The sequence below is a fragment of the Mobula hypostoma genome, chromosome 9 (genome assembly GCF_963921235.1).
Source record: "Mobula hypostoma chromosome 9, sMobHyp1.1, whole genome shotgun sequence".
Classification (NCBI taxonomy): domain Eukaryota; kingdom Metazoa; phylum Chordata; class Chondrichthyes; order Myliobatiformes; family Myliobatidae; genus Mobula; species Mobula hypostoma.
Genome location: NC_086105.1, coordinates 62,133,924 through 62,157,398, shown reverse-complemented (window position 1 = coordinate 62,157,398; position 23,475 = coordinate 62,133,924). Strand labels below are relative to the sequence as shown.

The 23,475-nt window shown below is 43.5% G+C and overlaps 1 protein-coding gene across 6 annotated transcripts in view; it reads right to left on the bottom strand.

The window, feature by feature from the left end:
* Positions 1–23,475, bottom strand: part of stab2 (stabilin 2) — a 215,217-nt gene that overhangs the window by 119,629 nt on the left and 72,113 nt on the right. For all 6 annotated transcript variants that reach the window (XM_063058388.1, XM_063058389.1, XM_063058392.1 and 3 more), the window contains 7 exons: positions 21,595–21,690; positions 20,515–20,601; positions 15,900–16,011; positions 15,632–15,812; positions 8,986–9,079; positions 6,022–6,177; positions 1,083–1,178 (listed from right to left, as the gene is read on the bottom strand). In XM_063058388.1, coding sequence (XP_062914458.1) covers positions 1,083–1,178; positions 6,022–6,177; positions 8,986–9,079; positions 15,632–15,812; positions 15,900–16,011; positions 20,515–20,601; positions 21,595–21,690 — 822 coding nt within the window. The remainder of the gene's footprint in view (positions 1–1,082; positions 1,179–6,021; positions 6,178–8,985; positions 9,080–15,631; positions 15,813–15,899; positions 16,012–20,514; positions 20,602–21,594; positions 21,691–23,475) is intronic.

Here is a 23,475-nt window from a genome sequence, read left to right as displayed (position 1 = left end):
CTTCCATACAACCTTGCCCAGGCCTGCACCCTGGAATCCTTCCAAGGCGCAAATCCAAGGTCTCATGAGACTAACGGATGCCTATGTATCTATGTAAAGGTGTGTCTGTGCGTAAGATGGTTGACAGGAAATGATAAAGTAGTGATGGTGGAGGTGTTGATCAGCCTTACTGCTTGGGGAAAGTAACTGTTTTTGAGTCTGGTGGTCCTAGCATGGATGTTACATGGTTGTTAAGAAATCAAAAAAGAAATGTCTGCCTATCCTTCAACTGAATATCTCTGGACTGGCCACTGCAGAGTCTAGATCTCCATTCAGAAAGAATTTCACAGGTCAGAAGCCACAAAGGACAATGGAGAATTGCTCCCAAGGTAACATAGAAATGGGTGCTCTGCTCTTTGCTCCAGAGAAGGACAATGTCACATGAGGAAAAGATCCTGGCAAAGATAGTATGTAGAGTAGTTTGGTCTATTGAATAACATTGTATTCTTGTAACTCCTGGCACAGAATCTATAGTCCTGGGAATTGTGGGCACCAAAGGATACCCTGCTTTGTGAACCAGTTTCACAAGATTCAAATTCAGCAAGAAGAGGCCATGCTTTAATTGGGAAGGAGGTACAGGAGCATTAGTTCCCACACTATCATGGTCAGGAATTGTTATTACCCCTCAACAATCAGGCTCTTGAACCAGTGTGAATAACCTCAACTCTGAACTGATTCCACAACCTATGGACTCACTTTCAAGGACTCTACGAGGAGTGTTCTCAGTATTTTTATTTATTTGAACAATTCATCTTCATTTGCACACTTGTTTTGTGGCTGCCTATGAGGAGACAAATCTCAAGGATGTATAATGTATAATGCATACATACTGAGGTAATAAATGTAACTTGAACTTTGAACATAGGTTGCTTGCCAGGCTTTGTGTGTAGTTTTTCATTGATTCTATTATATTTCCCTGTACTACTACAAATGCTTGCAGGAAAATGAGTCTCAGGGTAGTATATTGTGATGAATATGTACTTTAATAATAAATTTACTTCGAGCTTTGTGCTTTGTTGAACTTTGAATTCAGAGCAACTCACCAGATAATGGCACCCTCCATTGTCCTCCAAACACAGGTTTATGGGTTCACATTCTAGGCCATCGCCACGGAAGCCCTTCTTACACTCACACTTATTCTGTTGGTAAAGAAATGCTTGCTATAATTGAAAATGCACATGTTTCTAATGACCCTCACCAGTTTTTGCAGATCCACCTTTGAAAGCAGTCTATCCAGATGCATCACAGCTTGATATACTCTGCCTGAGACCACAAGAAATTGCTAGGAGTTGTGAACACAGCCAATTCTATCATGAAAACCAACCTCCCCTTGGATGACCCTGTCTATACTTCCCCTTGCTTTAGGAACGCAGCCAACATTATCAAGGACCCCTCTTGCACCTTATCATTCTCTCTTCTCCTCCCTCCTACCAGGTAAGGTAAGTAGATCTAAAGGTTTGGGAATACCTACCACCAGGCTCAAGGAGAGCTTCTACCCTGTTGTGTAAGATTTTTTGGATTGACTACTGATATGAACTTTTAACTTCTTAGTATATGTCGTCATGAGCCTTGCACTTTCTCTGCAGCTGTAACCCTACATTCTGTTATTGTTTTCTCTTGTATACAAAGTAAGTTTTGTCAGTAAGACCAAAGAGCTGACTGTGGACTTCAGGAAGGGTAAGATGAAGGAACACATACCAATCCTCATAGAGGGATCAGAAGTGGAGAGAGTGAGCAGCTTCAAGTTCCTGGGTGACAAGGTCTCTGAGGATCTAACCTGGTCCCAACATATCGATGTAGTTATACAACATAGAACATAGAATAGTACAGCACAGTACAGGCCCTTCGGCCCACAATGTTGTGCTGACCCTCAAACCCTTCTTCCCATATAAGCCCCCCACCTTAAATTCCTCCATATACCTGTCTAGTAGTCTCTTAAACTTCACTAGTGTATCTGCCTCCACCACTGACTCAGGCAGTGCATTCCACGCACCAACCACTCTCTGAGTAAAAAATCTTCCTCTAATATCCCCCTTAAACTTCCCACCCCTTACCTTAAAGCCATGTCCTCTTGTATTGAGCAGTGGTGCCCTGGGGAAGAGGCGCTGGCTATCCACTCTATCTATTCCTCTTGTTATCTTGTACACCTCTATCATGTCTCCTCTCATCCTTCTTCTCTCCAAAGAGTAAAGCCCTAGCTCCCTTAATCTCTGATCATAATGCATACTTTCTAAACCAGGCAGCATCCTGGTAAATCTCCTCTGTACCCTTTCCAATACTTCCACATCCTTCCTATAGTGAGGTGACCAGAACTGGACACAGTACTCCAAGTGTGGCCTAACCAGAGTTTTATAGAGCTGCATCATTACATCGCGACTCTTAAACTCTATCCCACGACTTATGAAAGCTAACACCCCATAAGCTTTCTTAACTACCCTATCCACCTGTGAGGCAACTTTCATGGACATGTACCCCGAGATCCCTCTGCTCCTCCACACTACCAAGTATCCTGCCATTTACTTTGCACTCTGCCTTGGAGTTTGTCCTTCCAAAGTGTACCACCTCACACTTCTCCGGGTTGAACTCCATCTGCCACTTCTCAGCCCACTTCTGCATCCTATCAATGTCTCTCTGCAACTTTGACAATCCTCTACACTACCTACAACACCACCAACCTTTGTGTCATCTGCAAACTTGCCAACCCACCCTTCTACCCCCACATCCAGGTCGTTAATAAAAATCACTAAAAGTAGAGGTCCCAGAACAGATCCTTGTGGGACACCACTAGTCACAATTCTCCAATCTGAATGTACTCCCTCCACCACGACCCTCTGCCTTCTGCAGGCAAGCCAATTCTGAATCCATCTGGTCAAACTTCCCTGGATCCCATGCCTTCTAACTTTCTGAATAAGCCTACCGTGTGGAACCTTGTCAAATGCCTTACTAAAATCCATATAGATCACATCCACTGCACTACCCTCATCTATATGCCTGGTCACCTCCTCAAAGAACTCTATCAGGCTTGTTAGACACGGTCTGCCCTTCACAAAGCCATGCTGACTGTCCTTGATCAGACCATGATTCTCTAAATGCCTATAGATTCTATCTCTAAGAATCTTTTCCAACAGCTTTCCCACCATAGACGTAAGGCTCACTGGTCTATAATTACCCGGACTATCCCTACTACATTTATAGAAAAGGAAAGACCGTGGCTATACTTTATTAGGAGTTTGAAGAGATTTGGCATGTCAACAAATACACTCAAAAACTTCTATAGTTGTACTGTGGAGAGCATTCTGACAGGCTGCATCACTGTCTGGTATGGGGGGGCTACTGCACAGGACCGAAAGAAGCTGCAGAAGGTTGTAAATCTAGTCATCTCCATCTTGGGTACTAGCCTACAAAGTACCCAGGACATCTTCAGGGAGCAGTGTCTCAGAAAGGCAGTGTCCATTATTAAGGACCTCCAGCACCCAGGGCATGCCCTTTTCTCACTGTTACCATCAGGTAGGAGATACAGAAGCCTGAAGGCACAAACTCAGCGATTCAGGAACAGCTTCTTCCCCTCTGCCATCCGATTCCTAAATAGACATTGAATCTTTGGACACTACCTCACTTTTTTAAAATATACAGTATTTTTGTTTTTACACATTGTAAAAAAATCTATTCAATATATGTAATTGATTTACTTGTTCATTTATTATTATTATTATTTTATTTATTATTTTTTTCTCCGCTAGATTATGTATTGCATTGAACTGCTGCTGCTAAGTTAACAAATTTCATGTCATATGCTGGTGAAAATAAACCTGATTCTGATTCTGATGCTATCTCAAAGTATTTATGGATGGTCTGCCTGGGTGGCTTGCAAACAAAAGCTTTTCACTGTATCTCAATACACATGACAATTATAAACCTATTATCAATTACTAAATAATTGCTAACAGTTGTCCCATGGGCCAGGAATAACATTCATTAAAACTGATTCTAGTGATTTTTAAAAATGTTTATTTCAAAGTCAACTCATTGGGCCCAACAGCAAAATTCTGCAGCTGCTGGCAATCTGAAGTAAATTACAGACTATCAGAAACAGTCAGCAAGTCAGGCAGCAGCTGTGGAGAGAGAAATAGAGTTAACATTTCAGGATAATGACCTTTCATCAGAAATGGGAAAAGTTAAAGAGACAGATTTAACTTTCCATGTTCTGATAAAAGGCTGCGATCTGAAACATTATAATCACAAGAGATTTGGTAAAGCTGGAAATCATAAGAAATACACTCAAAACAAGGAACTCAGCAAGTCTGGTAGCAACCATGGAGGGGAGTAACCAGTCAATGTTTTGGGCTGAGACCCTTCATTGGGAATCCTGATCAGGAGTCCGAATGAAGGGTCTCGGTCTGAAATGTCGACTGTTTATTCCCCTCCATAGATGCTGCCTGATTTGCTTAGGTCCTCCAACATTTTGAATGTGTTGAACTTAAACATGAACTCCTTCTCTCCCCACAGATGCTGTCTGATCTGCTGAGTATTTGGTATATCACCAAATTTCTACAGATGTAGTACAGAGAGCGCTCTAACTAGTTGCATCACCGTCTGGTATAGAGGCTCCATTGCACAGGATTGGACAAATTGGCAGAGAGTTGTAAACTCAGCCATCTCCATTACCGGCACCACCCAACCCACCACTGAGGACATCTTCAAAAGGTAATACCTCAGAAAGGCAGCATCTATCATTAAGGACCCTAACTATCCAGGACACGCTCTCTACTCATGATTACTATCAGAGAGGAGGTACAGGAGCCAGAAGACATGGGCTCATCATTTTAGTATCACCTTCTTCCCCTCCATCATCAGATATCTGAACAGACAATGAACCCATGAACACTCCCTCACTACTTTTTGTTCTTATTTTGCACTACTTACTCGGTTGTTTATAGAAACATAGAAACATAATAAAATTACAGCACAATACAGGCCCTATGGCCCACAAAGCTGTGCCGAACATGTCCTTACCTTAGAAATTACCCAGGGCTACCCATAGCCCTCTATTTTTTTGAGCTCCTGTCAGGAATCTCTTAAAAGACCATATCGTATCTGCCTCCACCACTGTCGCCAGCAGCCCATTCCATGCACTCACCACTCTCTGCATAAAAAACTTACCCCTGGCATCTCCTCTGTACCTACTTCCAAGCACCTTAAAACTGTGCCCTCTCGTGCTAGCCATTTCATCCCTGGGAAAAAGCCTCTGACGATCCACACGATCAATGCCTCTCATCAACTTTTACACCTCTGGTCAGGTCACATCTCATCCTCCGTCGCTCCAAGGAGAAAAGGCTGAGTTCACTCAACCTATTCTCATAAGGCATGCTCCCCAATCCAGGCAACATCCTTGTAAATCTCCTCTGCACCCTTTCTATGGTTTCCAGATCCTTCCTATAGTGAGGCGACCAGGACTGAGCACAGTACTCCAAGTGGGGTCTGATCAGGGTCCTGCACAGCTGCAACATTACCTCTCGGCTCTTAAACTCAATCACACGGTTGATGAAGGCCAATGCACCATATGCTTCTTTAACCACAGAGTCAACCTGTGCAGCAGCTTTGAGTGTCCTACGGACTCGGACCTCTAGATTCCTCTGATCCTCCACACTGCCAAGAGTCTTACCATTAATACTATATTCTGCCATCATATTTGACCTACCAAAATGAACCAGCTCCCACTTATCTGGGTTGAACTCCATCTGCCTATATACAGTAATTCTTATGATCATTTATAGTATAGTTTAGGTATTGCTCCAGCATTGTGATAGGGTCACATAACATTGAGATGATGGTCACAGGCTTGGTTTTAACTTCTCTACCTTATTTTCAGAATCCCTCCGACTCAGAAACATGCTTCTGGGTAACAGAAACACGAATGACAACAGAGGAACAAAACACGTACTCATCTGACAGTTGACGATGAAAGTAGCCCTTTGCACATACCTGTCCTGGTCCCAAGTAGATGCAGTTTGCATTGGTGTGGCACCTGCTTTGGCCTATTAGACAGTTATTGATTTCAGCGCAGTCCTCCCCATCTCCAGTCCATCCAGGCAGACACTGGCACCTGAATTTTCCCTTTCCCATCAGAATGCATTCCGCCTACCAGTGAATCACACAGGGAAAATTAACATATTGATGGCCATGCATTTAAAACAGAAGAGGGAAGTAGGAAGATTGAGTGGGGTATAAATATCTTTGTGGACAAGTTGGTAGAATGGTCTGTCAGTACGTTGGATATATGATGTATCTACTCTATAAGCCCATAAGACATAGGAGCAGAATTAGGCCATTCAGCCCATCGAGTCTGCTCCACCATTCCATTGTGGCTGATCCCAGACCCCACTCAACCCCATACACCTGCCTTCTTGCCATATCCTTTGATGCCCTGCTCGATCAGGGAACGATCAATTTCCGCCTTAAATATAAGCATAGACTTGGCCTCACCACAGTCTGTGAGAGGACGTTCCAGAAATTTACTACTCTCTGGCTAAAAAAATTGCTCCTTACCTCTGTTCTAAAAGGTCAGCCCTCAATTTTGAGGCTGTGCCCTCTAGTTCTGGATACCCCCACCATAGAAAATGTCCTCTCCACATCCACCCTATCTAGCCCTTTCAACATTCAGTAGGTTTCAATGAGATCCTCCCCACCCACATTCTTCTAAATTCCAGTGAGTACAGGCCCAAAGCTGCCAAACACTCCTCATAATTTAACCCCTTCATTCCTGGAATCATCCTTGTGAACCTCCTCTGGACTCTCTCCAATGACAACACATCCTTTCTAACATATGGGGCCCAAAACTGTTGACACTACTCTAAGTTTGGCCTGACTAGAGTCTTATAAAGGCTCAGCATTCTCTCCTTGCTTTTATATTCTTTTTGCTATGACCAAGTCCAGGCTTTGGAATGTGGGAGGAAACTGGTGCAGTCACGGGGAGAATTGAAGCAGGTTCTATGTTGTTATTTAAAGTTAAATTGGATAGATATGTGGACAGGAAAGGAATGGAGGGTTATGGGCTGAGTGCAGGTCGGTGGGAATTGGATAGGGTAAGGGTTCGGCACAGACTAGAAGGGCCGAGATGGCCTGTTTCCGTGCTGTAATTGTTATATGGTTATATGGTTATAATGTACAAATTCCTTACAGACGGTGGCAGGTATTGAAACTGGGTTCTTGGTGTTGTAATGGTGTTAGGCTAACTGCTACACTACCGTGCCACCACGATGAGTCAAATGTGCGTTGGATGTACACAGTAAAACATAAATAAAAGAGATTCTGAGATGTTGGGAATCCAGAGGAACACACACAAAGCAAATGACTCTACAGATGCTGGAAATGGCACAAAATGGAGGAACTCAGCAGGTCAGGCAGCACCTATGGAGAGGAATGAAAGTCAATATGTCAGGCTGAGAAAGGTATTCGGGAATGTTGATGAATAGAGAGACCTTGGGGTGAAAGTGAAAACACAGATAAATAGAATGGTGTAGATGGCACAAGGCATGCTTGTCTTCAGACCTGAAATCTCAATTGCTTATTCCCATCCATAGATGATCTGCTGAGTTCCTCCATTTTGTGCCATTTCCAGCATCTGTAGAGTCATTTGCGTTTATAGACAGGTCCATTTTATGCTATTAGAAATATTTAATTTATTTCTCACTTAATAAGTACTGAAGTATTTTACTGCAAGCTTGGTTCAGAGCAGTAGAGCACAGAAACAGGCCCTTTGGCTCGTCTACTCCTTGCCGAACTGTTATTCTCCAGAGTGACATCAACGTGCACCTGTACAATAACCCTGAACACACCCCTCTCATCCACGTACGTATCCAAACTTCTCTTAAAGGTTACACTTGAACCTGCATCCACCACCTCTGCAGGTAGCTCGTCTCACATTCGCATCACTCTCTGAGCGAAAAAATTCCCTTTCAGGTCCCCCTTAAGTATTTCACCTTTCATTCTTAACCTACTGTATGACCTCTAGTACTGGTCCCACCCAACCTCAGTGGAAAAAGCCTGCTTGATTTAGATAAAATCCTTATCTATACCCCTCATAAATCTTGTATACCTCTATCAAATCTCCCCTGATTCTCCTACATAGATGCCCCTCAACCCAGTGATTTTGGTAGCTTGTTTATAGCTCTGGATACCAGCATTTGCCACCTAATGTGCTGCCTTATGACCGTCAGTTTGCATTTCCCAGCTGAGTTGGGAATACTAGTCTCCTGCATTTAACCCTCAGCCGACTATCAGACCATAAGACTTTGGAGCAGAATTCGGCTCATCAAGTCTGCTCCACTATTCCATCATGACTGATTTATTATCTCTCTCGAGCCCATTCTCCTGTCTTCTGCCTGTAATCTTTGTAATCAAGAACCAATCAACCTCTACTTTAAATATACCCAAAGACTTGTCCTCCACAGATTCCAGAGATTCCCCTCGGCTGAAGAAATCCCTCCTCATCTGTTCTGAAGGGATTTCCTTCTATTCTGAGGCTGTGCCCTCTGATCTTAGATTCCCCCACTGTAGGAAACATCCTCTCCATGTCTATTCTATCTAGGTCTTTAAGGGTCTTGGCCCGAAACGTCGACTGTACTCTTTTCCATAGATGCTGCACGGCCTGCTGAGTTCCTCCAGCATTTTGTGTGTGTTGCTTGGATTTCCAGCATCTGCAGATTTTCTTTTGCTTTCAATATTCGATAGGTTTCAATAAGATCCCCCCCGCCCTCCCAAATTCTTCTAAACACTGTGAGCACAGGCCTCCCACCACCCTGAATATTTTTATGATCAACAAAGCAGAATGCACTCTCAGCAAGCTCTGCAGATTCCACACCAGTTCTGTAGGGCTCACGGTCTTAGCACCATGAGGAACCATTTATAATAGTCAACTCAAGAATTCAAGCGTATGGTTATACCCACATTAGAGCTACAGCCTCCTTGGTCTGGTCGACTGCAAGCGTTCAGCTCTTCACAGAAGTACCCATCGCCTTCATAGTTTGGTTTGCAAACACAGCTGTAGGCATAAAAGCATTAACTATTAAATAGTTATTCTGCCAGGAGGTCAAATCCTTTATTGTGCATGAAATCTGAATAAAAAATGTAAAAATTACAAGCATGCAACAATAAGACCATAAGACATAGGAGCAGAATTAGGCCATTTGGCCCATCAAGTCTGCTCCACCATTCCATCATGGCTGATTTATTATCCCTCTCAATCCCATTCCTCTGCCTTCTCGCCATAACTTTTGACACCTGATTAATCAAGAACCTATCAACTTCCACTTTAAATATACTCAGTGACTTGGCCTTCACAGCTGACCAAGCAATGAATTCCACAGATTCACCAAACTCTGGCTGAAGAACACACTACAAACAAAATGAATGCCGAAATCCTGAATCTGCTATCAGTTTCATGGAATGACAATGGAATCCCTGACACATTCACTGTGATTACAAACCCTATCACATCCACAGTGATTACATTCCCTGACACATCACTGTGATTACAATCCCTGACAAATCCACTGTGATTACAATCCCTGACACAACCACTGTGATTACAATCCCTGACACATCCACTGTGATTACAATCCTTGACACATCCATTGTGATTACAATCCTTGACACCTCCACTATGATTACAATCCAGCACATCCACTGCAATTACAATACCTGACACATCCACAATGATTACGATCACTGACACATCCACTGTGATTACAATCCCTAACATATCCACTGTGATTACAATCCCTGACACATCCACTGTGATTACAATCCGACACAACCACTGAGATTACAATCCTTGACACATCCACTGTGATTACAATCCTTGACACATCCACTGTGATTACAATCCTTGACACCTCCACTACGATTACAATCCAACACATCCACTGCAATTACAATCCCTGACACATCCACAATGATTACAATCACTGACACACCCATTGTGATTACAATCCCTAACACATCCACTGTGATTACAATCCCTGTCACATTCACAGTGATTACAATCCCTGTCACAACCACTGTGATTACGATCCGACACAACCACTGGGATTACAATACCTGACACCTCCACTGCAATTACAATCCCTGACACATCCACTGTGAATAAATTCCCTGACACGTCACTGTGATTACAATCCCTGACACATCTACAGTGATTACAATCCCTAACACATCCACCGTGATTACAATCTGACACATCCACAGTGATTACAATCCCTGACACAAACTCTGTAATTACAATCCCTGACACATCCACTGTGATTACAATCTGGCACAACCACTGTGACTACAATCCACAAATTCCAGGCCCTGCTCTGTGTTTAAATTTTTCTAAAGGTTGTCTTCATTCTAAACTAGTCCCAAATGACATTTATTGTTTTGGAAAATGGTGGATTCGTGATACTAATAGAAATGGGGCAGAATGGATGAAAATTAGGCCAGGGTTCACTTATGCCAGGCTTCAGCTTTGCAAGTGACATTTCCAATTATAATACATTTACTTTTCTGCACTAACATTGCTCTTATTTAATCTCTGAGAGCCCTTCCAAACTACAACGCAACCATCTGGAACTGGGGTTCCCAACCTTTTTTTATGGCATGGACCAACACCATTAAGCAAGGAGTCCACAGATCCCAGGTTAGGAACCCCTGATCTAGAACAATAAGGGCAGTTAGTGCAGGTAATTCCCCTCCAAATCTGACTGGAAATTTATGCTTATCCTTTCATCCTTGCAAGGTCCAAATTCTGGCACTCCCTACCCAATATCACTGGAGAACCCCTTCATCAGAAGGACTACAAAGGCTCAATAAGTTAGCTCACCAGCATCTGCTCAAGAGTTTTTAGGGAAGGACAATCTACACACAGTGGCCACTTTGTTTGGTACACCTGTGCACCTGCTCGTTAATGTAAACATCTAATCAGCCAATCATGTGGCAGCAACTCAATGCATGAAAGCATGCAGACCTGGTCAAAAGGTTCAGTTGTTGTTCAGACCAAACATTAGAATGGGGAAGAAATGTGATCTAAATGACTTCAACCAAAGAAAGACGGTTGGTGCACGATGGGGTGGTTTGAGTATCTCGGAAAGTGCTGGTCTCCTGGGATTTTTATGCACGATAGTCTACAGTTTACAGTGAATGGTGCGAAAAACACCTTGTTAATGAGAGAGGCCAGAGAAATGACCAGGCTAGAGCAAGCTGACAGGAAGGTAAGAATAACTCAGAAAACCATGTGTTACAACAGTGGTGTGCAGTAATGCATCTCTAAATGCACAGCACACTGAATCTTGAAGTGGATGAGCTACAGCAGCAAAAGACTGCACTGGATTTCTCTCCTCTACCTAATAATGTGGCTGCTGAGTGTATTCTAGCTTAGCAGAAGACCAATCAACTTGCAGAGAGAGTGATCTTTGCACAGGTCGGTGAGAAAAGTTTAGAAAAGGAGCATTTTGTGTGGCTCAGCACATTAGCGGCAGACCAATCGATTCAAAGAGAGAGCGATCTTCGCACACATCGGGAAGAAGAGTTTAAAAAAGGAGCGTTTTGCAGGGATTCGCGGATTAGCGACAGACCAATTGATTCGCGATTCATTAGCAGGAGCAAATAAAAGTAAAGCAGGGTCAAAGCAGAGCGGCCATTGTGTGAGTGGATCAGTGTAGGAGTGGGAACTTGAGGCTTTGGCGAAGAGGCACAGGTAAGCAGCAGGTAAGGCTTTTGTAGTGTTGAATAAAAAGTCACTAAATTACAGCTAATTAAAGAAAATAGGGATGATGTAGGATCAGGTGATGTGCTGTACCTGCATGATGTGGGAGCTGGTGGACCCCATTGTGGTTCCTGGTGACCATATCTGCAGCAAGTGTTGGCTGCTCGAGGAACTCAGGCTCAAAGTTGATGACCTGGAATCTGAGCTTCAAACACTGTGGCACATCAGGGAGAGGGAGAGTTACCTGGATTTTTTTGTTTCAGGAGACCATTGCACCCATTAGATCAACTGGCTCAAATTTGGTCTGTAGTCGGGGACAAGAGGGTGTGACTGCGAGTGTGATGTGTAGTGAGATCCAAGAGACAGTGCTGGAGGAGCCTCAGCCTTTGAACTTGTCCAACAGGTCTGAGATTCTTGCTCCCTGTGTGGATGAGAGTGAGGGCTGTAGGAAGGATGAGCAATCAAACTGTGGCACCATAGTTCAGGGAGACATTCAAGAAGGGGGAAAGAAGAGAAATGCAGTGGTAATTGGGGATAGTATAGTCAGGGGAATAGACAGAGTTCTCTGTCATGAGGATAGAGCGTCCCAGAGGCTGTGTTGCCTGCCTGGTGCTGGGGTTTGGGACATCTCATATGACCTGCAGAGGAATTTGTAGTGGGAAGGGAAAGATCCAGTTGTCATGGTCCACGTGGGCATTGTGACAAGAATACACATAGATTAAGATGTAGCCGGCCTGGGCTGGCACCAGTGGAATCAGCAGCTGGTCTGCCACCTGTCTTCAGGAGAGAGAGAGAGAAGGAAAACAATGGAGCAGCATTTGGAGATGTTAATGAAGGGGAAGGAGAGCTGTCAAGATCGGCTCCCCCTTTGAACCCTGAATTGTTTGAAGTGATGGACAGGCGATACCCCAGCAGGGGGATAAAAAGGGACAGGTTCGCTAAGGGACACACGCGACACCCGAGGTAACAAGACCCTGGAAGCGGTGCGTCTCTCACAAGTCGGTGGGAAGTACTGGGCCATAGACGCACAGGGTGGAAAGGCACGATCGGTGGGAAACTGGTGTGTGTCCACCCTTGCCTGGGTGCCAGGTTCACCACAGGGAAACGATCGTATCTGGAAACGGAGGGGTCACGGTCGGTGACCTCAGATGACATCACAAAGGACTCGCCCGAAAGCTGACTGCGAAGGTCTGTGTGGAAGCTTTGAATATTCATTCGTTTTGCTCTCTCTCTCCCTCCCCCCCACTGTCCATCACCATGGCAATGATTACTGCGAACTGAACTGAACTTTGCGTCACTTTGAAACTGATCATTTACCCCTAGACAACGATAGAGCTTGATTGATCCTGTTATCTGAATTCTGTGTACATGTATGTTTATTATTGCTGAACTGTTGCATTCATTATCCTTTTGATTAGAGTACTGTGTTGCTTGTTTCTTTAATAAAACTTTCTTAGTTCTAGTAATCCAGACTCCAACTGAGTGATCCATTTCTGCTGGTTTGGCAACCCAGTTACGGGGTACGTAACAGCAACAACAACATAGGCAGAATGAGGAAATAGGTTCTGCTGAGGGAATTTGAGTGGCAAGAGAGTAAATTAAAAAGCAGAACCAAAAAGTTAGTACTCTCTGGATTACTATCTGAACCACATGCAAATTGGCATACTGTCAAGACTAGAGAGTTGAATGCGTGGCTCAAGGATTGGTGTGGGAGAAGTGGATTTGAATTGATGGGAAATTGGCACCAGTATTGGGGAAGGAGGGAGCTGTACTAATGGGACTGGCTCCACCTGAACTGTGATGGGACCTGGATCCTAGTGAATCGCATAACTAGGGCTGTAGATAGGGCTTTAAACTAAATAGTAAGGGGGTGGGTTCAACAGATTGGGGGAGTGTGGATTAAGTAATAAAGAAAAGTGTGGATAAAGATAAAGAAAAAACAAAAGAGAAAAAAGAGAAAAGTAAGAGTGAAGTGAAGAAAATTCAGGTGCAAAAGAGTAAAAGATTACAAGATTCTAAAAACACAATGAGTGTAAGGGCACCTTATCTGAATGCCTGTGGTATTTGAAACAAGGTCAGTGAACTTGTGGCTCAATCAGTACAAAGAGGATGATTTAGTGGCCATTACAGAGACATGGTTGCTGAGCCGAGAGGATTGTGAATTAAATATCCAAGGATATCAGATAATATGGAAGGATAGGCAGGAAGGTAAGGGAGGTGGGGTAGTGCTCTTAATTGAAGATGAGATCAGGGCGATAGTGAGAGATGATACAAGATCTAAAGAGCAAAATGTTGAATTCATTGGGGTAGAGATTAGGAATAGCAAAGGGAAAAAATCACTGGTGGGAGTTGTCTTTCGGCCACTGAATAATAACATTACAGTGACACAGGCAATAAACTGAGAAATATCTGAGGCATGTAAGAATGGAACAGCAGTTATCAAGGGGAACTTCAACTTGCACATAGATTGGGTGAATCAAGTTGGTTGAGTCAGTCTTGAGGAGGATTTCATAGAATGCATTTGTGATAGCCTTCTTGAATGGCGTGTTATTGAACCTATAAGAGAACTCACTATCTTAGATCTGGTCCTGTGCAATGAGCCAGGTAAAATTAGTGATCTTGTAGTTAGGGATCCTCTTGGAAAGAGAGATCACAGTATGATTGAATTTCCAGAGATGACGGGGTTAGTCTATGAGGAGAGATTAAGTCGCCTGGGGCTGTACTTGCTGGAATTCAGAAGAATGAGAGGAGATCTTACAGAAACATATAAAATTATGAAAGGGATAGATAAGATAGAGGCAGAAAAGTTGTTTCCACTGATAGGTGAGACTAGAACCTGGGAACATAGCCTCGCGATTCGGGGAGTAGATTTAGGATGGAGGAGAAACTGTTTTTCCCAGAGAGTGGTGAATCTGTGGAATTCTCTGCCCAATGAAGCAGTGGAGGCTACCTCAGTAAATATATTTAAGACAAGGTTGGGTAGATATTTGCATAGTGGGGGCATTAGCGGTTATGGGGAAAAGGCAGGTAGGTGGAGATGAGTCCATGGCCAGATCAGCCATGATCTTATTGAATGGCGGAGCAGGCTCGATGGGCCAGATGGTCGACTCCTACTCCTGTTTCTTATGTTCTTGTATTCTTGCCACCAACATCCAGTTACCACGAATGAATAAAACAAAAACTCTGCTGAAATACGTGTCAAACTGTATATCAACAAACAGTGAGCTATTTCACATTAAAGACCCAAAAAGAACATTTCAATAGATTTTTAGCTGGTTGTTATGTAATTGAAGAATCAGTTTGTGGGTCTGTAACATTCTCTCACACATTCAGGGTTACTTGAATTACTTTTGGAGGATACTCCATCCTGTTGCGGAAGCTAATAACCAAGCTCTATGTGGCCCCTTGAATACCATCACTGAACAGAACACAGAAACAGACCCTTTGGCCAACCATGGTGCCTCATTAAATTAAATCTCTTCTGTCTGTACATGAACCGTATCTCTCCATTCCCCCGCATGTTCATGTGCCTGTCTAAAAGATGTTTGGATGCCTTTATTGCATCTGTTTACACTACCATCCCCAGCATTATGTTCCAGAAACCAACCACTCTCTGTGCAAAAAAAAAATTACCCTGTACATCCACTGTAAACTTCCCCCTTTTGCCTTAAGTTCAAATACTAGAGGCATCACAGTTAATGGCATGTAGAGGCTCTTGCAAAGATTGGCCTTGGGATGGATTTGATATTGGACCTTGGACATCACTATCATGAGATGAGGCTCTGTCACTTTACCCTGCAGGCCCCAATGTTACTTGTTTCTTATTGTCTGACGTGTTGACCATGGTACCTGAAGCCACCATCCTTGTATTCACAGTTTGCGTGGGCATGGCAGAACTGAGCATTGGAGCCACATGGACTTGTCTGTCGTTCGCAGAACTTCCCAGCATATCCCGGCTTGCATGAGTTTAGCTTGCAGGCTCCGACACCGGTCACCCTGTTATCACATTGCCCATGTATGCACGGACAGTCTGCGACGCACCGAAGAAAAAGAGAAAGGCATAAGAGTTTGGTACAGGGCTCTGTGCGGCGTAATGTGAGATAGGGGAACAACTTACTCTGATCACAGTTAGGTCCATACTTGTTCGGGTCAGAACAGAGGTGGCACTTAGAGCCGTGGAATTGGCTGTCACAATTGCAGGTGCCGTTTCCTTCCAGTCCATCCGCGCACTGCAAGCAAAGGACAGCTCCTGGTTAGATCATGGAAAGCCCTACGGCGAGGAGTGGCTGGCGCGTTTGCAAGGAAGCCAGTGAAAGAGGGAGGAAGGAATAGGTGGGATATACTAAACACAAGAGATTCTGCAGATGTTGGAAATCCAGAATAACAAACACAAAATTCTGGAAGAACTCGGCAGGTTGATGTTTCAGGCTGAGATTCTTTAACAGGTCCTGATGAAGGGTCTCAGTTCAATACATTGGTTTGTTATTCCTTTCTGTAGATGCTGCCTGACGTGCTGAGTCCCTCCAGCATGTTGTACTGTGAGAGGATATGATATACACAGGTGGAGGTACCTGTGCACAATATAAACTTCTGACTGCATCTGTCAGACAAACAATTTATAAGTTCCAAAAATTCCAAAAGGATAGCCACTTGGCTCCTGCAGGGAGTCAGGCTTGTGTACACGGCCTGTCTTTTCACCCCGAGCAGGACACAATTGCTCACAAATCTCTAAACCCCCTTTGCCCCCAAACAGGGTATCCCAGCCATCTCCCCCTCAGTTCTTTATGAAACTGGGTGATTGACACTTAATCTTTGCAGAGTGAAATCCAACATTGAGCATTTTAGACCATAAGCCATAGGAGCAGATTTAGGCCATTCAGACGATTGACATTCCAACAAGGCTGATTTATTATCGCTCTCAACCCCACTCTCTTGCTTCTCCCAGTAACCTTTGACACCTTGACTAATCAAGAACCTATCAACAGCCTATTTAAGCAGACCCAATGGCTTGTCTTCCACAGAACCATTTGTGGCAATAATTCCACAGATTCACCACCTTCTGTCTAAAGAAATTCCTCCTCATCCTAGACTCCTAGACTTCCCCACTATGGGAAACATCCTCTCAACATCCATTCTGTCTAAGGCTTTCAATATTTGATAGGTTTCAAGGAGAACCCGCCTCATTTTTCTAAACTCCAGCAAGTACAAGCCCACAGCCATCATATGCTCCTCATATGTTAACGTTTTCATTCCCCAGATCATTCTCGTGAAGCTCCTTTGGACCCTCTCTGATGTCAGTACATCCTTTCTTAGTTAAGGGTCCAAAACTGCTCATAACACTCCCAGTGCAGTCTGACCAATGCCTTATAAAGCCTTGGCATTACATCCTTGCTTTTATGTTCTAGTCCTCTCGAAATGAATGTTAATATTGCATTTGCTTTCATTACTGCTGACTCAATCTGCAAGTTAACCTTTAGGGAGTCCTGCAAGAGGACTCCCAGGTAAATTTTGAAGTGTCAAAGTTCAAAGTTAATTGATTATCAAAGTTTATATATTTCACCATATATAACCTGGAGGTTCATTTTCTTGTGGCAATACCCCCATAATGGAATAATAACCATAACAGAATCAATGGAAGACTGCACTAACTTGAGCATTCAACCAGTATGCAAAAGATAACAAACTGAGCAAATACAAAAAGAAAGAAATAATGATAATAATCAATAAGCAATCAATATTGGGAACATGAGATAAAGAGTCATTGAAAGTGAGTCCAAAGATTGTGGGACATTTTAATGATGGGTCAAGTGGAGTTAAGTTATCCTCTTTGATCCAAGAGCCAGATGGCTGAGGTGTAGTAACTGTTCCTGAACCTGGTAATGTGAGTTGTTGAAGCTCTTGTTTTTTCTTCTTGATGGCAGCAGTGAGAAGAGAGCATGGCCTGGGTACTGAGTGCCCCTGATGATGAATGCTGCTTTCCTCTGAATGGCACCTCTGTTTTCTGAATTTTCTCCCCTTTAGAAAATAGTCAACACTTTGATTCCTTCTACCAAAGTCTGTGGCCATACACTTCTCTACATTATATTCCATCCACCACTTTGCCCATTGGCCTAATCTGTCTGAGTCCTTCTGCAAACTTCCTGCTTCCTCAACACCACCTGCCCCACCACCTATCTTCCTCAACACTACTTGCTCCTCCACTTATCTTCCTCAATAGTGCCTGCCCCATTCTGGGCTAGGCAGACTTCCTCCTACTTGGGTGACAACCTGACTGCCTCCCTTGAGGCATCCTTGTGAATCCTGCGGGATCTGCACACGAGAGGTGCACAGACATTCCTTTTGAAGGTTTTCAGGAACTGGATGCTGTTGTCTCGGAGAAGCCGATGGGGGATCCCATGGTTGCAACTAACAGGGGCCAGTTGATCTTAACGGCATGCCATCGGAGTAGAACATCTGTGTTAAGTTCTTAGAGAGTTTTCGGGCTTGTTCAAGTCATTATAGGAAGGATATGGAAACTTTAGAGAAGGTGCAGAGGAGATCGAAAGAAGCTGCAGAGGGTCATAAATTTAGTCGGCTCCATCTTGGGTACGAGCCTACAAAGTACCCGGGACATCTTCAATGAACGGTGTCTGAGAAAGGCAGTGTCCATTATTAAGGACCCCCAGCACCCCGGGCATGTCCTTTTCTCACTGTTACCATCAGGTAGCAGGTACAGAAGCCTGAAGGCACATCCTCAGCGATTCAGGAACAGCTTCTTCCCCTCTGCCGTCCAATTCCTCAATGGACATTGATCCCATGAACAGTATCTCACTTTTAAAATATATATTATTTCTGTTTTTGCATGATTTTTAATCTATTCAATATACATATACCATATTTTATTTATTTATTTTTCTTCTATAAGATGTATTGCATTGAACTGCTGTTGCTAAGTTAACACATTCCACGGCACATGCTGATGATAATAAACCTGATTCTGATTTACCAGAACACTGATTGGATTAGAGAGCATGTCTTATGAGGATAGATTGAGTGAACTAGACCTTTCTGTGTTTGGAGAGAGGGAGAATGAGAGGTGACCTGATAGAGGTGTACAAGATGTTAAGAGACATACATAGAGTGGACAGCCTGTGACATTTTCCCAGGACAGGTATGGTGAATAATAGGGGGCATAATTTTAAGGTGATTAGATGAACGTATAGGAGGGTTGTCAAATATAGGATTTTTACACAGAGGGTGGTGGTGCGTGGAACACCCTGCCAGGGATGGCGATAGAGGCAGATATATTAGTGACATTTAAGAGACTCTTAGATAGGCACGTGGATGATAGAAAAATGTTGGGGTATGTGGGGCAAAAGTATTAGATTGAACTTAGAGTGGGATTAAAAAGGGATTAAAAATATTGTGGGCTGAAGTACCTGTACTATGGTGAATGGTTCTATGTTCTAAAGTTAAGGAGTTCATCTTGTCACCAAGTCTTGTCATCTTGTCCAATAAACGTTTACAGATGTACTGTTGAAAGTATCCTGACTGGTTGCATCTTGATCTGGTGTGCCAATTTCAACATGGAAGAACATAGGGAGCTGCAGGAAGTAGTGGAGTCAACCCAGTACATCACAGGCACCTCCCTGTCCATCATTGGTCATACGTATCTAGAGTAGGTTCTGCCTGAAGAAGGCATCATCTACCATCAAACTTGCCCACCATCCAGGCCATCCAATCTTTAGGCAAAGAAGCCTAAAGTCCCACACCACCAGGTTCAAGAACAGCTACCCTTCAACTGTTTGGTTTCTGAATCAGCCTGCATAACCCTAATCACCACGTCACCATAGCAACACTAGGGCCACTTTATACTGTAGTGCATTTTTTTTTGTTCTAAAATAGTTTTCCTTCTTTTAAAAATTGCGTATAATTTATGTTTCTTTTGTAAATGTTGTGCCTCTAATACTATGTGTCTGTGATGCTGGTGCAAGTAAGCATTTCATTGCACATGTGCGGACGTGTACTCGTGCAGATGACAATAAACTCGACTTTGATCAACTTTGAAGTTACTTTCTCCTTTGGGACCTTATTCTGCCACTCCTAATTCCCCGTTCATCAGAATTACTAAATTCCACTCACCTGCTTCTAATCCCGCCACATCTGTAATCCCCACCTTCCACACTCAACCAGACGCTGAGGTCTCACCACCACAGTACAGACCCGGCTGGGCCGGTGGTGCAGTTATGAGTGGCACATTCTTGACCCTGGAAATGTGTAGTACATAATCGTTCTCTTTCCCAAAAGTCTAGAACCTCAGGAGCCAGCAGACAGCCATTAGAATTTCCATCAGACAGTGATGTTTTGTGTAGCTACACACAAAAAGCTAAAGGGGCTCAGCAGGTCAGGCGGCATCTATGGAAAGAAATGGAGAGTCAACTTCAGGTCAAGATCCTGCATTTTGGTCCAGATGGAGGGTCTTAACCTAAAATATCAACAGTCCATTTCCTTTCACAGATGCTTCCTGACCTGCTGAGTTCCTCCAGCCTTTTGTGCGTTGCTCCAGATTCCAGCACCCGCAGTCCCTGGCCTCTCCCTATGTTCAGTGTAGCTTCTGACGTGTATGTCATGCTGTTGAACATGGAAGCGATAAATATTTAACTTAATAACAAATGATTTGTTGCAATATGGACTGCATTGATGGCAATGGACCTCTTATTCCATTAAGAAAGCATCCATTCTATCACTCTTACGTGTCCATGGTCAGAGCAGATATTTTGAAACCCTCCAGGACAGGCCCTGCAGTCTGGACCATAGAATCCACTGCAACATTTTGGCACCTAGGAAACAAACCATGAAAGATCACATTAATCAGCTAATCCTAGTGAAGATTCTCAACCTGAAACTACCACTGTCCATTTCCCCCTGTAGATCCTGACTGACCAGCTGAGTTGTTCCAGCTTTTTGTGTGTTGCTCAAAATCATATTAACAATTCATTCATCCAAGGGATGTGGAAGTCAGTGATCAAGATTTCTTGTTTGCTCTTAACTGTTCTAAACTGTGGAAACAGCTAATTGTATTGGTGGGTGTCGAGACCTAAGTAAACCAGACCAGGTTGGGGCGGGAGATTTCCTTATCAGAAGCACAGAAATGAACAAGGAAAAAAAAACAGCATTTCATTCTCAAGGTTACCAAGATAGCTTTTTATTCCAGTTTTATTTAATTACTTGAATTCATTTCCAGCCAAGGTGTGACATGGATTTATGTCTTTAGATCAGTGGTCTCTATCTTGTTACAAAATAATGAGGGGCAGAGACAGGGTTGGGAACCAAGAACTAGAGGACTCAGGTTTAAGGTGAGAGGCCAGAGATTTAATATGAACCCGAGGGTCAACTTTGTCACACAGAGGGTGGTCCGTGTATAGACTGTGAAGTCAGAGGGAGCAGTTGGGGCAGGGACATTAACAACATTTAAAATTCTCTTTGACAGGTACATGGATAGAAAAGGTTTGGAGGGATATGGGCCAAATGTGGGAAAGTGAACTAGCTTTGATGGTAATCTTGTTTGGGATGGAGTGGTTGGGCCAAACACCTCTTTTCCAGGCTGTATGATCCTATGATTCTCAACACTAGCCCAATAACAATCACTTTGTTATCATGCCATACACTTAACAAACTGGACAGTTTTACTTCCAAGTGATTTAACTGAATGTCTTTCTGATAAACTATTCATCCTGATGTTTGGACTAATATCACAGTGAGTGAAAGACCCACCACAGGATTTAGTATTTAGGAAGTACAGAGAAAACTTAGGAGATTTTTTTTGTACTCACCGTAACTACCTTGTAGCAGTTTCTACTACAACCACGGGTTGGCAGGCTGTGATCCATTATATGAGTCACGTAAAGGCATCCTTGTTTAGAAGTATCCTAGAGCAAGAAGCAGTCATTAAAACTCTGGTTGAAGTCTCTTTGCATCACACAGGAAGGCAGCAAACAGTGACATGATTCATCTTATTAGATACCTGGAGGATGTACTTAGAAAACAGAACACTATAGCACAGTACAGGCCCATTCCCTGCTACATGACCCTCCATTTTTCTATCATCCATGTGCCTATCTAAGAGTTTTTAGATGTCCCTAATGTACAGTATTTGCTTCTACCACCACTCCTGATAGGGGTTTTCATGCACTCATCACTCTCTGTGTGAAGGACTTACTCTGACATCTCCCCTATACTTTCCTCCAATGATCTTAAAACTATACCCCCCCATCAACTATTTCCACCCTATGAGAAAGTCTCTGGCTATCCACTCAATCCATGGTTCTTATCATCTTGCACACCTCTTTCAAGTCATCTCTCATCCTCCTTCGCTCCAAAGAGAAAAGCCCTGGCTTGCTCAACCTATCTTCATAAGACATTCTCTCAAATCCAGGCAGAGTCCTGGTAGATCTCCTCTGCTCCTTCTTTAAAGCTTCCACATCCTTCCTACAATGAGGTGACCAAAAATAGGCAAGTGTTGTGTGACCAGGATCTTATAGAACTGCAATTTTACTTCTCGTTTCTGAACTCAGTCTCTGACTAATGAAGGCCAACACACCATACGTCTGAGACCCTTCATCAGGACTGGAAAAAGAGAGGAGCAGTCAGTTTGGGGTGGGGGAGGAAGGGAGGAAGAAGTACAAGGTGATAGGTGAAATGTGAAACCGGGAGAGGATGAGGGTGAAGTAAAGAGCTGGGAAGGTGATTAATGAAAGCAATAAACGGCTGGAGAAAGGAAAATCTGATAGGAGAGGACAGAAGACCATGGAAGAAAGGGGAGGGGGTAGAGCATCAGAGGGAGGTGTTGGGAGGTAAGGAGGGAAGGTGAGAGAGGGAAACAGGAATTGGGAATGGTGAAGGAGGGGACAGGGGCAATTACCAGAAGTTCGAGAAATCGATGTTCATGCTATCAGGTTGGAGGCTACCCAGATGGAATATAAGGGGTTGCTCCTCCAACCTGAGTGTGGCCTCATTGTAACAGTAGAGGAGGCTGTTGACTGACATGTGATTACTCTGGCCTCTCACCTTAAACCTGAGTCCTCTAGTTCTTGGTTCCCAACCCTGGGGTAAAGACCTGTCTCTGCCCCTCATTATTTTGTAACAAGATACAGACCACTGATCTAAAGGCATAAATCACTGGGAGAAATTCAGAGTTCAGCAGAGGAGGACAAAGGGCTTAATTAGGAAGGGGAAAAAAGATTATGAGAAAAAACTGGCAGGGAACATAAAAACGGACTGTAAAAGCTTTTATAAATATGTAAAAAGGAAAAGACTGGTAAAGACAAACGTAGGTCCCCTGCAGACAGAAACAGGTGAATTGATTATGGGAAGCAAGGACATGGCAGACCAATTGAATAATTACTTTGGTTCTGTCTTCACTAAGGAGGACATAAATAATCTTCCAGAAATAGTAGGGGACAGAGGGTCCAGTGAGATGGAGGAACTGAGCAAAATACATGTTAGTAGGGAAGTGGTGTTAGGTAAATTGAAGGGATTGAAGGCAGATAAATCCCCAGGGCCAGATGGTCTGCATCCTAGAGTGCTTAAGGAAGTAACCCAAGAAATAGTGGATGCATTAGTGATAATTTTTCAAAACTCGTTAGATTCTGGACTAGTTCCTGAGGATTGGAGGGTGGCTAATGTAACTCCACTTTTTAAAAAAGGAGGGAGAG